The sequence below is a fragment of the Cynocephalus volans genome, chromosome 7 (genome assembly GCF_027409185.1).
Source record: "Cynocephalus volans isolate mCynVol1 chromosome 7, mCynVol1.pri, whole genome shotgun sequence".
Classification (NCBI taxonomy): domain Eukaryota; kingdom Metazoa; phylum Chordata; class Mammalia; order Dermoptera; family Cynocephalidae; genus Cynocephalus; species Cynocephalus volans.
Window position 1 is genome coordinate 125,455,345 of NC_084466.1, and position 18,334 is coordinate 125,473,678.

Consider the following 18,334-nt stretch of genomic DNA (forward strand, 5'->3'; position numbering starts at 1 on the left):
GTCCTGTACAGTTTAACATAAACAAACTCACTGGATTCAGAATCAACTATTATATGGAGCAGAATCCCATTCCAGAGTTTCAAGAATTGGTAATTACAACCAATTCATAGCACCTGGAATGATGCCAATGCAGCAACCCTGAGAGGATGACATCATCAGTCCTCACCAGAAATAAATCAAAGGGACTTGCCATGCCAAATGATACCAACTTTGCTTTAAATGGTTTTGCCTTAACTGTGAAAACCTGATCTACAGCTTTTGCTTTTTCTTTTAAATGAATAAAACAAGGGGAGATGTATAGTATGTATAAACCAAATTTGCTTCACAGGGCCTGGTTTGCCAAGCCTTGCAGTTTCAAATATTGACCTTGCAAAGGACGGGAAATTTTCCCCAGGTTATGTAGTCTCTGTTGTAAGATAAAGAATTATAACACAGCAAGGTTGCTGGCTCAAAGACAGACAGGTTACTGACTGATATGTAAAGATACTGGGAAATTGCTATGAGAAGAGAAGGCTTGCTAAAATCAAGCTTTTGTTAGTGGATCAACTTAATTGCATGTTATCAGCTTCTATTGCTAAACTTGTTAAACTATACTTAGTAAAAACCCCACCTATGTTCTCTTCCTGTAACTTCCTAGTCTGGAAAATAAATGCAGGAAAAGAACCCCAATTCGTGGTTAATTTCCCAAATGGAAGGAATGCCTCTATCTCGAGGGTTCTGGGAGATTAACCCATTTTGGGGCTTCTCACTGCTAAGAAGAGATGGCCTTTGAGTAATCTTTGGTGGCTCCATCACCCAGGGGAAAAGGGGTGATAAATCCTTGGGAGGCAAAGCAACAACACATGAAAAGATGTTCAACAGCACTCAGCAGTGAGGAAATCCAAATCAAAACCATATTTAGGTCCTACCTCACCAGTGTTATACTGGCTATAATCAAAAAGACACTGGGCTTCTGGTCAAGATAGTGGAATAGAAGGTCCCCATCATCCCTCTTTTCCATAAATCAAGAAATTTACAAGTATTAAAAAAGCAATGACAGCCAAGGTTAAGAGGAGGAGAGCCCTATGGAATTCATGAAGGTAGGAGATTCCGCAATGAGAGAAAGAAAGGATTGCTCCCACCATTTTGAGCCCTGGCCACTTCAAGTCTGGAGCTGGTGAGCTCATGGAGCAAGAGCTGGCAAAAGCAGCAGGTGGGCCTTTCCTACAAAGTTTCTTAGAAGCGGCATAGGGAAGAGGGCTTTGGTTATCCCTAGGCCAGGTGGACCACTAAAAGGGTTCCTGTGGACAAACATAGAGGTAAGGGTCCACAGGCAACAGAGAAAAGGAGCCACTCAGAGTCCAGTGAGTCATCACAAGGAACCAGCACATGGCCTGTACATGGGAAGTGTTTGGAGAGCAGGTGATGAGGGAAATGGGACCACAAGTTGAGCACTGGGACACAGCATGGACAGCTGATCCATCCTCCAATTAGGGCAGGTCCACACAGTGGAGACTGGTCAAGAATACTGAACAGCAGGGGGTGAAGTTTGCTGAAAAGTCTCAGGCTCAGACCAGAGTTGCAGCACAACCAAGGTGCACCAGACCTCATGAGACCTGGGGGTACATACGATGTCAACAATAAAAACCCGAGCTGCACAAAAAGCCTTCCCCATGGAATCAGCAGCAATGAAGCAATTTAGTTTAGCTCAACTACAGAGCTCAAGTGCTGGTCCCTACAGGAAGTTCCCCCATTTTAGAAGTAAGCAAAGGATGGACAATAAATTAGTTCTAGTGCAGAGTTAAAGTGGTAAGAAGAGTGAATAGTCAAATACAGAACTGAAAGAAAAAACAAAATATGCATAGACATGAGACAAAGTTCTGATATTAACTAGTAAAGGTCTAACACCACCAAAGAACACCTATAAAACCTAGGAGTACTGGAAGCCCCCTGAGCTCACAAGCCAGGGAGGGGAGATGGTCAAGGGCCTCAGCCACACCACCCTGATATCTGCATCCAGCCCATGACAACCACTGAGCTGCTGCAGGAAGCACCTTGGGTCGCTGAGCCAGGGGAGTAGGGGGCAGAGGGCTTCAGCCATGAACCCCAGCATCTGCCACCAGCCCAGCAATGACTGAGCCACGACTGAGATCCCCTTGCTCTCCCCTGTTGGAATGAGGGGGGTGCTATGGAACTCCATCATGCTCCCCCTCCTTCCTCCATTTCCCATCTTATTTCCCTTTTCCTTTACCTCTCCCCCTCCCCCTAAACTGCTCCCCAACAACATTTAAGAATCAGAAAAGGAACCAATGGAAGCTGAGCCCAACCACAACTAGTGAGCTACTACCACCACCCTTGGACCCACTGGGGCTCTGAGGTATGGAGCTGGGGAAGCCAACCCAGGCACAAGTAAGTGAGCTGCTGCCCCTGCCCTGGTGCCTCCCTGGGGTCCTGCAGCATAGATATTGATATTCAATTCTGCAGGCCACAGAGTATTCCATACAATCAACTGCGTTTCAATAAAAAAAAAAAAAAGATGATCAACTGTGTTTCAATTTTTAAAAAGTTGAAGAACTAAGACTCCTTAATTTGAAACTTGATATAGACCTGCAGTAATTAAGACTTTCAGACAGTGTACTACTGGCATAAGGATAGACATGGATGAATGGAGTAGAACTCAGGCCAACAAACAAACCCTCCCATTTCTAGTGAATTGATTTTTATAAGGATGTCAAGACAATTCTATGTGAAGAATAATTTTTTCAATAAATGATGCAACAAATGATCAACAAATTCAAAAGAATGGGAATTATTCCACATATTTTTTCAGATCACAATGGATTAAAATTAGAAATCAATAACAAAAGAAACTCTGGAAACTATACAAACACATGGAAATTAAACAAAATTCTACTTAATGACATATGGGTCCAAGAAGAAATTAAACAAGAAATCAAAAAATTTCTTAAAACTTATGAAAATAATGACACATCATACCGAAACCTGTGGGATAATGCAAAAGCAGTAGTAAGGAGGAAATTTATTGCATTAAATGCTTACATCAGAAGAATGGAGAGATGGCAAATAAACAACCTAACACTTCATCTTAAAGAACGAGAAAAACAAGAACAATCCAAGCCCAAAGTTAGTAGATGGAAATAAATCATTAAGATCAGAGCAGAACTAAGTGAAATAAAAACTTGAAAAACAACACAAAAGATCAATGAAAGAAAAAGTTGGTCTTTTGAAAAAATGAATAAAATTGACAAACCTTCACCAATGCTAAGAAAAGAAGAGAGAAGACCCAAATAACAAAAATTAAAAATGAAAAAGGTGATATAACAACTGATACCTCAAAAATACAAGGAATCATTAGAGACTACTATAAACAATTATATGCCAACAAATTTGAAATTCTGAAGGAAATGGATAAACTTCTGGACACATACAAACTACTAAACTGAGCCAAGAAGATATAGAAAATCTGAACAGACCAATAACAATAAAAGAAATTGAAGCTGTTTTCAGAAGTCTCCCAACGAAGAAAAGCCCCGGACTGGATGGGTTCACCACAGGGTTCTAGTGAAGCTTCAAAGAGGAATTGATACCAATTCTCTATAAACTGTTCCAAAAGACTGAAACAGAGGCTATTCTCCCAAACTCATTCTATGAGGCAAACATCACCCTGATACCAAACCCAGACAAAGATATATCAAAAATAGAAAATTACAAGCCAATATCCCTGATGAATATAGATGCAGAAATCTTCAAGAAAATACTAGCTAACAGAATACAGCAACACATACACAAAATTATACACTATGATAAAATGGGATTCATTCCAAGGATGCAAGGTTGGTTCAACACATGCAAATCAATAAATGTGATACACCTCATCAGTAAAAGCAAAGACAAAAACCATATGAGCATCTCTATAGATGCTGAAAAAGCATTTGACAAAACCCAACATTTGTTCACGATAAATAATCTCTACAGGTTAGGTATAAGTGGAAAGTATCTCAATATAATTAAAGCCATATATGATAAGCCCACTGTCAATATCATCCTGAATGGGGAAAAGATTTAAGCTTTTCCCTTGATAATGGGAACTATACAAGGATGCCCATTCTCACCACTCCTATTCAACATGGTGTTGGAAGTACTAGCCAGAGCAATCAGAGAAGAGAAGGAAATAAAGGGCATCTAGATTGGAAAAGATGAAGCCAAACTGTCCCTGTTTGTGGATGATATGATCCTATATACTGAACAGCCTAAAGCCTCTACAGAAAAACTCCTAGAATTGAAAAACGATTTGAGAAAAATTGCAGGATACAAAATCAACACACAAAAATCAATAGCATTTCTATACTCTCAAAGTGAAAATGCAGAAAAAAAATCAAGAAAGGTAGCGCATTTACAATAGCCACCAAAAAAAAAAAAAAAAAAATCTTAGGAATAAAGTTAATCAAGGACATGGAAAATTTCTACAAAGAAAAGTACAAACCACTGTTGAGAGAAATTAAAGAGGACACAAGAAGATGGAAAGTTATCTCAATGCTCTTGGATTGGAAGAATTAACATTGTAAAAATGTCCTTTTTACCCAAAGTAATCTACACTTTCAATGCAATCGTCATCAAAATTCCAATGACATTTTTTCTCAGAAATGGAAAAAACTATCCAGACATTTATACAGAATAACAAAAGAACACGCATAGCTAAAGTACTCCTGAGCAAATAAATAAATAAATAAATAAATAAATAAATAAATAAATAAATAAATAAAGCTGAAGGCATAATGCTACCTGGCTTTAAAGTATATTACAAAGCTATAATAACCATAAGAGCATGGTACTGGCATAAAAACAGACATGCGGATCAATGGAATAGAATAGAGAACCCAGAAATCAACCCACACACCTACAGCCATCTGATCTTTGACAAAGGCACCAAGTCTACACATTGGGGAAGAGACTGCCTCTCTAGCCATTGGTGTGGGAAAACTGGATATTCATATGCAGGAGAATGAAGCTAGGCCAGTACCTCTCACCATAAACCAAAATCAGCTCAAAATGGATTAAAGAATTAAATATATATCCCCAAACAATAAAACTCCTTAAAGAAAACAGAGGGGAAACACTCCAGGAGGTAGAAGTGGGTACAGACTTCATGAATAGGTATTCAAAAGCACAGGCAACTAAAGGAAAAATAAACAGATGGGATTATATCGAACTAAAAAGCTTCTGCACAGCAAAAGAACCAATCAACAAAGTGAAAAGACAGCCAACAGAGTGGGAAGAAAAATTTGCAGAATATACATCTGACAAATGATTAATATCCAGAATATACAAGGAATTCAAACAACTTTACATCAAGAAAACAAATAACCCAATTAAAAAAAGGGCAAAGGAGCTGAATAGGCATCTCTCAAAGGAAGATATACGAATGGCCAATGGACACATGAAAAAATGATGAACATCACTCAGAATTTGGGAAATACAAATAAAAACCACTTGGAGATACCATCTCACTCCAGTCAGTATGGCTAATATCCAAAAGACTGATAATGATAAATGCTGGCGAAGTTGTGGAGAAAAACGAACTTTTTACACTGTTTTGGGGGCTGCAAAACAATGCAGCCTTTGGAAAATGATATGGAGGTTCCTCAAACAATTGCAGGTAGATCTACCATGTGATCTAGCTATTCCAGTGCTGGGAATATCCCCAGAGGAATGGAAATCATCATGCCAGAGGGAGACCTGTAATCCCATGATTAATAAAGCACCATTTACAACAGCCAAGAGTTGGGACCAGCACAAATGTCCATCATCAGATAAGTTTATACAGAAGCTGTGGTGTATCTACACAATGGAATACTACTCTGCTATAAAAAAGAATGAAATACTGCCATTCGCAATGACATGGATGGACTTAGAGAAAATTATATTAAGTGAAACAATTCAGGCACAGAAAGAGAAATACCACATGTTCTAACTTATTTATTTATCTCTTGGGAGATACAAATAAATAAACAAATATATAAACAAATAAAGGGGGAGGGGGAAGAAAGCACAACAATCACAACGGTTCCTTGAACTTGTTAAGACAAGTGAACAGACATGATGTTGTCGGGGCAGGTGGAAAGAAAGGGACAGGGGGAAAAGGAACGGGTAAAGGGACACGAAAATCAACTTCAATGTATATTGAGAAGTAAAATAAAATAAAGTAAATGAATAAATGATGCCGTGATAACAGAATACATACTTACAGATCACCTGATACACACCATCCTCCAACTACATATCTGTGCAAAATCATTTTAGGTTACACTCAATTAAAGCTTCTCTCTTCCATCTATCTACTTTTTCCTCACACATCTCTACTCCTCAACTGATACCACTCAACCCCTCTGAAAATCCCTCTTGTATCTCTCTTGCAAATGTTTTAAGGTCAATTTCAATCTGATAGAAATGCAGAAATCCCACCTTTCTAGGTTAAGTCATTCATTTCCATTCTCCCTCACTACAAATGCATTGATCATGTCCATCTTCATATTATGGTAATATGTTTTGCATTTTCCAACTTGTTTGTAGCTGTTTCCATTTCACCTATGATGTGCATTCTATCTCCTGAAGTAGATTATTTTCATCTAAAGAACAGAGGTAATGGGGATGGCCAGTTAGCTCAGTTGGTTAGAGCACAGCGTTATAACACCAAGGTCATGGGTTTAGATCCCTGAATGGGCCAACCACCAAAAATAAAAAAGAATGGAGTTAATGTATTCTAATTATTTCACAATTTAATTTTATGTTTTACATGATGCTTAATGAAGATTCATGAACACAATATATACTTAAAATACTGGCCAAACATTACTGGTCTGACCATTTAAGCATCCCTAGTAAACACAGAACTACTCAATGAATGACAAAATACACAAGTAATTAAAGAACTGAGCTGTTGCTAACATTTTACCTGCTCCATTTTGATCAGGAAATAATCAATGAAGTCCCGAGGATTGTTAATATCCAGTGATTCTTGGTGTTCTTTTACTTTCTCCAAAATATAACTCTTTGTATGAGCAATATTTTTAAGTAATGTTTTATGAGTCCCTGGGAAATAATCAATGAGAGGAGGAAAACTATTGCAGACCTAAAAGAAAATAACAGTAATTTATTAAGTAAAAAAATAAATAAATAAAAATAATGAAGACATTTACTGTATATCAAGCCCCAAAAGACAAAACTTTTTGAGTGCCAACATGATGCCACAGGTCAAAAATTCCACACCTGACCTCACGTGACCAGTTGCAGTCACAACTTTGTTTCATGAAGAAAATTATTAAAAATATTGTACTAAGTTACCTTCAGCCTACATGTGTATAAGGTGTATATAAAACATAAATGAATTTAGTGTTTAAACCAGGGTCTCATCACCAACATATCTCATTATGTATGTGCAAATATTCCAAAATCTGAAAATTCCAAAATTTGAAACACTTGTGGTCTCAAGATTTCAGATAAAGGATACTCAATCTGTATCATAATTCTCTATAATTTGAAGATTTGAGAGAGAGAATTCTGACCAGAGGATCAAAGATGATTATTACTTCCTAGGTTTAGACATCATTTTTACACTATAAAACCATCTTTATATCAATTCTCTCATTTTTACATCAATTCTTCCCTACAAACTTGAAATACAAGATAGCATGACTTATTATGGTTCATGTTTTTTGTAGATGACAACACAGGTTAAAGGAGTTTGGGCTACCTGATTTAAAGCACAAAGATATATCCTACTATTTTAATTTCTATCAAGCAGCATCAGAAATGCAATCAGTATTGTAGAATTGATTCCATTTTGAGCATCGTAGAGAGGCTCAAAGATACTGTGAAACCCAAGAGTGCACCAGAGCAGATAACTGACTTCTCCAAGATCACATAATTATTGAGGCAGAGTGAAGAACACAGCAATCCGACACAGGGTAAAATTTTGATGTTTGTTTGTGGTTCATACACATAAAACCAATTATTTTGTCATTCCTAACCCAGGCACCTTGTCAGCTAAGATCCCAGCTGAAGCATCAAACACTCCTACCCTACTCAGTGTTTCCTGGCAACTTGTAGGGTCCCAAGTACTCTCCCTTCTTGAAGGAGCTATTCTCTTCCTAAATCAGAATATTTTTATCAAGTAATGTGACAAAAGGTCTGTGAGTGTTGACTGGAGGACAAGCCTTGTGGATAATGGAAGCTTTCAAAAAGGGCCTGGATGTCCACTGACTGATATGGGCATCCTTTGGACAGTCACCAAAGTACTTTATAGAAACAGCTTTGGTGTTTAGTGGAAAAATCACTGGTTAGGGTACTAATGGGATTTAAAGGCAGCTGAATATTTGTTCATTTGTTTTCCTGTGTGTAAATAGCTCAGTCATCTTTCCCAGATGTGCACTCCATGACACTCAGGCAGGACTGCAATTTGCACACATTCACTCCACAGCATGTTGCATATAGAATTTTGCACTTCTCGAGAAAAAAAAGATCATAAGTTGTTTCTCAAGAAGAAAAGATCTTGGTCTCACCTGCATCCATGAGGAGCTCAAAATCCTGACATTATCATTCAGTTTTTCCATCAAATCAAGAAAATTATAATCTTTATAATCAAAACGATTCTGGAAAATAATGGAGCAGATCACATTGCAGGGAGCACAGCTCAGGATAAAAGTGGGATCACAAGGTGAGGCTAAAGAGTTGGAAAAAAGTACATAAAACACTTTGTTAACAGGTAAAGGTAATTTGAAAATTATAAGCGATATATTAAATACAAATTCCCATTCCAGAAAACAAAAAAACAAACAAACAAAAAAAGAATCTAGCATGCATAAAATCAACACATCACTTTTACCTTAAACTTGAACTTACCATTACAACCTAGCTAATTAAATAATGGTATTTCAAATACTCAATTCACATCCACTCTCTTCATTTACACCGTTGTAACCCTAGGTGTCTATTATTACGGAAGTAAGAAGATGACCTTTTAACCTAATAATTAAAGTTTTCAAAATAGAATCCTATTTGTCTGCACAGCCTTTTGACCATAAAGTTCTGAGATACAAAGTGATAGAATAGTGGGGGACATGGAAATGTTTTATATGCTGGAAGAATCATGTGTTGAATCAATAGAGAGGAACTTAAGAGAGACTGTGAGGGAATTCATGTATTTGAAGAAACAAATGTGAAAAGCAGAATGCATCCATGTTATATGAGAAGATAAACTAATATAAATGAACAGTAAGTATACAATTGATTAGTTTATCTAAAAATAAATAAAATAACATGGGAACTTTTAATATCAACTATAAATCCCAGGTAAGACAAAAAGAAAAGGAGTCTTTTTATTTCTTACTTCAATGTTTTTTTTTAAAAATGATTTCCTTTCATAGTAAGTAAATGTCTATCATCTCCAATCATCCTCTACATTTGATTTAGTTGGGCAAAGTGACCTTTTTGTGGATTCTGGGATATTGCTCTGTATAACCATCAACAGAAATGTATGTTTTTAATAAATTCTAAAATGTGTGCATCAGTTAGGCCAAGTCTATCATTTTGCAGGTAAAGAAATTAAATTATGTGAAAGGTTTTCTTTTTTGGTGGTGAATCTATATAATAAAATGTTTGTAATCAAATGATCAAAAACTCTACACCTAAGAAGCTCTCCAATTCACATTTATAGACCACAAATAAGGCTGACTTGAATTAAAACTTTTCTGAATAAATGGTAGTGCATTGTACAATAGGAAACCTGTTGAGTTAACTGCTCTGTTCCAGGCTTTTTAAACACTCCAGGACTCTAAACTTCCAGAAAAGTTGTTTTTAGCCATGGTGATGCAGACTAATTTGGGAAGTTCTGGGGGTTTTGTGTATGTGTATTTGTGTATGTATGTCATTCACAGGCAGGATCTGATTTTTAGTCTTTCCTTTTAGTTCATTTGGAAGAGAGAATTTTAAAATAAGGTAATTTGGAATCCAAACTGAGAATCAGATTTATTGTGGGACAGGCACATCATAGTTAGGAGAGTTGACATGGGAGGAAAGTAAATACAATAAAATTCTAACCCCAAATCCAATAAACATGAAGAAAAGAGATATGCAAAGCTGAAAGCAGAGACGAATTACACTTAGGGAAGGCAGAGTAAAGAGTTATTGATAATAGTTGAAGTCTAGTTAAATAAATTATTTTATAAATTGCTATTTGTGTATTTTGCAGAATTATGATCTGGCATATATTCACTCAAAATATATACCAATACAGTAATTAGTGGGTAAAACAAACTTGAAACAAGATTATAGCTAGATAAGAAGGATAAGTTCTAGTGTTTTATAATAGTACTTGGAAACCATAACTAACAATAATTTATTGTATATTTTCAAATGACTAGAAGAGAGGAGTTTGATGACCTCAGCACAAAGTAATGATAAACATTTGCAGTGATGAATATGCTAGTTACCCTTATTAGATCATTACACACTGTGACCGTGTATCAACGTATACAAATCAAAGTGTACAGAGTGTACACATATCACTGTGTACCTCAAATATATGTACAATCAGTATGTGTCAATTTAAAAATAGTAAACTTTTAAAAAGAGTTACTAATAATAGTAAAACCTATTTAAATAAATGATAAATTGGTGTTTGTGTATTTGGCACAATTTTGGTTTAGTATACATTTACTCAAATGTATAAATCAGTACAATAAGTAGTGGGTAAAAAGAGATAATTAGTGCTGACATTTTTAAAATAGTGCTCTGTTTACTGTAAAACGATAATGGATGAGAATTACAATGAGATATGTCTAAACCCCTAGATAGCATCACTACTGGCAAGAACTGTAGGCAAGGGCTTGTAAGAAACCCCCTGACATGTCAGTGAGGCTGTTCATACACACACAGTCCAATTAAGTGAAAGTATATGTCACTTGGTTCATGCTCCATAAGGGTGAAGTGGGTTCATTCCCACCATGTCCATTTGCCAAGTATTTTCTACTAAATGTTCTGAAACAGGCAATCCACATTTATGCTATGGGGAAAACATTATTTTTTACCTCCTTCATAAAATGAAGTCTAAACTGATATTCATGATTTCTGACTTGAAAACAACAAAAAAAGCAAAGTTTAAAAGAAAATAGGATTAAATGACCTTTGATACCTACACTGCATGCACAATCACACCTGTACACACAAAACATGGATAAACAAAATTTCCTTGGCTCTCCGCTACAAATCATCCCTACTCCACATGAGGCCTGACAACCACTGATCATGATGAAATATTTGGCTGTCCCTGAAATGTTTCCAAGGACGTGATCACAGGAGAGAGTGGTCTGTTAAGGTCAGTGCTACAGAGTAAAGAGGCACCCACACTTGGTTTTCCTCAGCTCCTCCACAAGGCAGCGGGCTTCCTCTTGAACACGGTCCTCAATGCTCCTCTTCCCCATCCCAAAATTTCGCAGGGTCATGACTGAGAAGCGGCGGATATCTTTCCATGTCTTTCCATTGCTGAAAACAAGTCCTGACACAAGAAGAGCAAAAAACTAGAAGGGTGATTCCAGACAAGGAATAGGGAGCTGACACTGGGCAGCTAGACAGATGGGCCAAGCTCTGCCTGAGAAGCTCTTCAAGTCTCTGTTTTCATCCTCCCACCCCCATTACCAATGCTGACACAGGCACACGCACACCTACCATGTCCTTTATTAGCTCTTTCAACTGCTGGTAAAATGCCTCTTCCAGAAAATTCCTCTCCCATATCAATCAGGGCTTCCTTCAGTGCTTCATATCCATGCAACACCACAACGGGCTTCAGGCCAAAATACACAGTGAACACAGGGCCATAGACTTTTGAGAACTGGGGAAGGAAGCGCAAGCAAATAATAGCAAAAGAGTTGCTATTTTATCCATATATTTTGCCTGATTCAGACTGCTGTTATCATTGTTATCATTGTGTTTTCTATGCTTTTATTCTGCTACACACAGCTTCAAATATTTCTGAATTTTATTTATAAATATGATTGTAATTGTTAAATCTGCCATTTATGGATGGCCTATTATGTGCCATGCAATGCCAAGGCAATTGGTACACAGATTACAATTAATCCTCATACCAACACATTCACCAGGTTTATTTGTCCTGTTTTACAAAGAAACTGAGGTCAGAGAATTCCAAATTTATTTTCAGAACTTCACAGCTAATACACAGAAAACCCAATTTATCAGATTCCCATGCCCACCTTGAGACCAATACCCAGCTGATGGCTTCAGGGTCCACTCTAAAACTCTTCCCATGGGGATCCTGACTCAGTAGCCCTGTGATAAACACTACAAATGTATAGTTATAAAGTCACTCCAGGTGATTCTAATTTTCAGCCCAGTTTGGGACCTGCTGGTATTACTAGCACAGAAAGAGTGAGCACCACATGGGCAGTACCAGGAAAAGCCACTTCTCCTGGACGAACAATTTGTAACATCCTTCAGCATTCTTAGCCAAAAGCAGCAGCTTTTTGCAGAATCCAAAAGAATTCTGACACCACCAATTCATTCACTTATGCTGGTCCTGAACCCAAAGCTATTTCCTTGACATCAGGCATAAATTGATTCTTCAGAGAAGTTCAATTTTCATGCCAATTCTGAATAAAACACAAGGCAAACCTAGTAGATGAATTTTTGAATGAAATCTCTAATCGCAAACATACACTTCCCTTACCATTTACTTTCAGCAAAAAAAAAAAAAGAAAAAAGAAAATGAAAAAGAAAGAAAAGAAAAAAGAAGAAAATAATAGGAAATAGGTATAAAACAAATAAGGAAAGCAGCTCTCCCAGTTTGCCACTTTATTATTTTAATTCTACCCTACAGGAGCCTAAATGTTTCTTTACTCACAAAACACATTACTTCCGTCCACTGTTTCTAACAATGACAGACAAGAAAAGGCAAGAGGAAACATCAAAGTATTTCACTTTACAATGATCTATTATAATATTGTGCCTCCAAGAATATATTTTGTTTAAAAATAGGTTTCATTTTACTTACCCTCTGCAAGCCACTTAAGGAGCATAAAACGTACTTACATTGTTTAAGGATTTGCTGATGTCCTTAACATCGATCTGTAGGATATTTCCAATAATTGGGAGAGGAGTGGGGCCCGGTGGGAGCTTCCCTCTTGCAGAACTCTGTCTCCAGAGTGAAAGGAGAAGCAAACAGGAGAGACAGAGCACCAGCACCACAAATGGATCCATTGAAACTTCTCTTCTAAGACAACTTTGGTTTGCAATCCAAAGCTTTTATAACACTCCCTGCTAATTCAGAATGTGCCTCTTTGACATATAAAGTGATGAATAAGCTAGATCCACTTACACGCCCTTCTGAGTGGACTTTGGCCCACTGACAGAGGTAAAAATAAAATGTTTTTTAGTCTTGCTTTCCATCTTTCCAGTGCCCACCCTGAACATTCTGTTTTAATTACACTGGGATGGAGACCAAGTGTTGGTAATTAAAAAACAAACCAACCCAAAACAAACAAACAAAACAGGTGGGTCCAATTGCAGACATGATTGAGAAGAACTAAGGTAAATTACTTGAGGGAAGAAAATTACTCAAAATTCTGGATTCTCTGATAAATGACTAGTTGGGATTTATGACTCTGAGGGAAATCAGTGTACTCTGTGATTTGTATATTTAAAAAATGTATGTTGTAATGCTAAATCAAACACTAAGAGACTTTGTCCTTGATAATGAAAATCCTTTCAAATAATTAACATACTCTACTAATATTACAGCTCTCTAAATATAAAATTACTATTATAACTGATGCACCTTGAATGACCAAACGTATATCAAGTTATTAGCTAATGAATTTCCAGACCTTTCACCATTAAGTCCTAAGTGAAAATGCTGGAAGACAGAAATTATTATTTGTTATTTTTCAAATAGGGGATGGAGACTCTTAGAGAACAGGGTACCTGTCAGTGTCACAGGTGGCAGAAGAGGGATTTAAACCGAGATCTTCTGCTGCCCATTGTGGGCACTATTGCCTATGTCAAAGCTGCCTTGAGATTTAGCATTAAAAACCCCCAAATATTAGTTATTCTTAATGCAGACTTCACCGACTGTTCACAAAGCAGTGGGCTACACAATAAATAGAAGTGCCTTATTTGACTACCAGGATTACAGGACCAGTGGTGTTTATGAGAAAAAACAAAAGATATAATTCTCCCTTCTCCATCATGGCAGAGATGAAACTTTCTCAGTGCTACAGAGGGAAGAGCAAATCTCAGAGAATTTTAGTGGGGAGGGCTTGAGAAACTATGGCAGCCCTCCCCATCCCCTCCAGATGAGGCTATTGCTGTTTTGTTTAGTCTGTCATTGTCAGAAGTAATAGAATGTAATAATGCATAGCAAGAAAGAGAAATTACAGACAGAACAACAGATATGGACAACAGGTGCGTCCAATTTCAGACATGATTAAGAAGAACTAAGGTAAATCATCTGATGCAATAAAATTACTCAAAATTCTGGATTCTCTATGAATGACCAGTTGGGATTCATGACTCTGAGGGAAATCAGTGTACTCTGTGATTTGCATATTTAAAAATATATGTTGTAAGGCCATATCAAATACTGAGATTTTGTCCTTAATAATAAAAATCCTGTCAAATAATTAATATACTCTACTAATATTACAGCTGTTTAAATATAAAATTAGTAATATAACTCATAAATCTTGAATGAACAAACATATATTAAGCTATTAGTTAATGAATATACAGACCTTTCACCATTAAATCCTAAATGAAAATTCTGGAAGATAGAAATTATTATTTTTTACTTTAGAAATGGGGGAATGGACACTCTGGGAGAACAGGGGACTTGTCAATGTCATGGGAAGCAGAAGAGGGATTTAAACTAAGATCTTCTGCTGCCCATTGTGGTACACTATGGCCTACACCACAGCTGCCTTGAGAATTATTTTAGAATTGAAAAACCCTGAACATCAATAACTCAATGTATACCTCACTGTACATAAAGAAATGGGCTTCACAAAAAATAGAAGAGACTTATTTGGCTACCAGAACAACAGGACTAGTGGTGTTTAGGTGGAAAAATAAAAGATATAATTCTCCCCTCTCCATCAGGGCAGAGGTGAAACTTGCTTGGCACAATGGAGGTAAGAGCCAATCTCAGAGAATTTTAGTGGGGAGGGCTTGAGAAACTCTGGCTTCCCTCCCAATCACCTCCAGATGAGCCTATTGCAGTTGCGTTTAGTCTGTCATTGTCAGAAGTAAAAGAATGTAATAATGCACAGCAAGAAAGAGAAGTTGTAGAACAATAGATGTAGACAACAGAGGATGAGAGGTAGGGAAATCATTTAACAATCCCATAGCACAGAACCACTAAAATGTGCAGACCTGAAGAGATGACATTTAGTGGTCAAGAGGATCTAAATACAAGTGGAATAATATACATTATCAGATCACTAATGACATTGATTGTGTAAAGGCATGTTCTGTAAAGACATCATCATATTTATTCTAAATTAGTGTAATTACTTCTAAGCACTTTTAGTAAAATAATAATGATGATGATGATGATGATAATGATGATGATGATGATGATGATAAGGTATGACAAGACCCAGTTATACAATGTATTCTTGCTCATGTTTACAGGGATTCTCACAGTTTACAGAGAATTTTCACACCAATCATATATCTTTTGAGTACCTTATTTACTTTTAACTGAGGTAAAATTATTCCCATTTTAGGGATGGGAAAGCTGGGCCTCAGAGATTCAGTGCCTTGGCAAGGGCACACAGACTGCAGGTGATAGAGCTGAGGCTGGAGTCCAAGTACCCTGCCTCTTGCACCCTCCTTCCAAGTGAGACATTCAGCCCAACCAGCTTCACCAACATTTATTGATTGTGTGGTATGATTCAATATCTTGTGATTGAGCCTAATCAGTGACTTTCAAAATAAACATTAAATTAGTTAATAATTACAGCACCAATTGACTAAAATGGGCATCAGAAGAGTTTGGTTTTATAACCTTTGAGTGAGTCTAGGGCTTAGGGAACTTTTATCCAGGGTAAAAAGAAACAGTAATTGCTGACTGACTCACATAGCTCTAAACTCTGAAGGAACCACATCACCTTATTTTGGATAAAATAAGCTCAGTTGTTCTCTCTAGAGCAATCATTTCATTTCTTGAGAGATAGGTGTCCTTGCTCTGCTTCTTGTCCATTCCGCTGAGCTAAGGTTCCCGCTTGGACCTTTCTTTTTATAGAGTGAAAGAATCATAAATAATTTAAAGACAGAAGGGATATCTGAGAACAACTAGTCTAAACCTTGCTTTGTTTTTTAGGAATGAGCAATTGGGGACTCAGTGAGATAGAGTGTCACCAAGGTATCCATACAAAAATTTGTCTTAAAATCCCAGTTTTCTACTCCCAGTTCAGTGATATCTCACAACCCATCTGACAGAATGCCTATCTCATCCCAAATGATTAGGAGGATATGAGCATTAAGCCCTCCACAGCCATAGAGTGATGCAAACCTCAGCTTGGCTAGAATCGTGGATTACAGTGAATTTTTATTAATTAATAGAATTTATTTTTCAGAGCAATTTTAGGTTCACAGCAAAAGTATATGGAAGTACACAGTTCCCACATGATCCCTCCTCACACCAACCCATAGACTCTCCCACAATGAACAACCCTCACCAATGTGATTCATTAGTTACAACTGTTTTATCATCATGGACACATTACCATCATCCAAAATTCAGAGTTTACACAGGGTTCACTCTTTTGGTTGCACAGTCGTCCCTCTGTATTCACAAGGGATTGCTTCCAGCTGCTGCCCCATTCCCCGCCAAATAGCAGTATCTGCAGACGCTCAAGTCTCTTATACAAAATAGTGTAATATTTACATATAACCTATACACATTTTCCTATATAGTTTTCATCATCTCTTGATAACTTATAATACTTAATAAAATGTAAATAGTGGTTAAACTGTATTTTTATTTGCATAATAATTTGTGTTTTTTTATTATTTTTAAAAATAATTTAAAAAAATTATTATCCACCATTGTAATATCATACAGAATAGTCTCACTGCCCTAAAATTCCTCTATGTTCTGCCTATTTGTTTCCTCATCTTCTCTCCCCAAACCCTTGGCAACAAATGATTTTCTTAGCATCACCACAGTTTTGCCTTTTCCATAATGACATAAAGTTGGAATCATACAGCATGTAGCCTTTTCAGATTGATTTCTTTCACTTACTAATATGCATATGGTTCCTCCATGTCTTTTCATGACTTGATGGTTCATTTCTTCTTAACACTAAATAATACTCCCTTATATGGATGTACCACAGTTAGTTTATCCATTTACCCACTGAAGGACATTTTGGTTGCTTCCAATTTGGGACAGTGATGAATAAAGCTGCTAAAAATGCATATGTGCAGGTTTCTGTCTGGACATAAGTTTTCAACTCCTTTGGGTAAACAACAAGGAGCACAATTCTGCATTATATCGTAGGCATATTTTAGCATTGGAAGAAACTGCCACACTGTCTAACCAAGTGGCTGTACCATTTTGCATTCCAACCAGCAATGACTAACTGTTTCCATTGCTCCATGTCCTTGCCAATATCTGGTTTTATCAGTGTTTGGAATTTTAGCCATTGTTAGGAAGTGTATGATAATTCCTTTTTGTTTTAGTTTGCAAGTCCCTACTGATGTGTGATGGTGAACACTTTTCACATATTTATTTGCCAACTGTATGTTTTCTTGAGTGAAGTGTCTGTTCAGTTCTTTTGCCCATTTTTTGAAGCAGGCTGTTGATTTCTTATTGTTGAATTTTAAGTGTTTCTGTATACTTTTTATAAAAGTCCTTTATCAGATATGTCTTTTGCAAATATTTCTCCCAGTCTGTTGCTTGTCTTCTCATTCTCTTAACAGTGTCTTTGCAGAGTGGAAGTGTTTGATTTTGATGAAGTGCAGCTTATTGATTCTTTCTTTCATGGATTGTGCCTTTGTTGTATTTAAAAAAAAAAAAACAATGCCAGATCAAGGTTATCGAGGTTTTCTCCTATGTTGTTTTCTCAGAATTTTATGGTTTTGCATTTTACACTTAGGCCAATGATCTATTTTAAGTTAACTTTTGTGAAAGCTATACAGATTCTTTTTTTTTTTTTTGCATGTAAATAACCACTTGTTCCAGCAACATTTGTTGAAAAGCCTTTCCTTTCTTCATTGAATTGCCTTTATTCTTTGTTTAAAAAGCAGTTCACTATATTTG

General features: G+C 36.7%; 1 protein-coding gene across 2 annotated transcripts in view; it reads right to left on the minus strand.

Moving 5' to 3' along the window:
- The window catches only part of LOC134382638 (cytochrome P450 2C9-like), a 73,519-nt gene extending 60,250 nt beyond the window's left edge, over window positions 1-13,269 (minus strand). The window contains exons 1-5 of one of the 2 annotated variants that reach the window (XM_063103358.1): window positions 13,102-13,269; window positions 11,722-11,884; window positions 11,402-11,551; window positions 8,559-8,719; window positions 6,953-7,129 (exon numbers count right to left, since the gene is read on the minus strand). In XM_063103358.1, the coding sequence (XP_062959428.1) occupies window positions 6,953-7,129; window positions 8,559-8,719; window positions 11,402-11,551; window positions 11,722-11,884; window positions 13,102-13,269 (819 nt within the window). The remainder of the gene's footprint in view (window positions 1-6,952; window positions 7,130-8,558; window positions 8,720-11,401; window positions 11,552-11,721; window positions 11,885-13,101) is intronic. The other variant, XM_063103359.1, reaches the window with a different exon arrangement.
- Window positions 13,270-18,334: the final 5,065 nt, after the last annotated feature.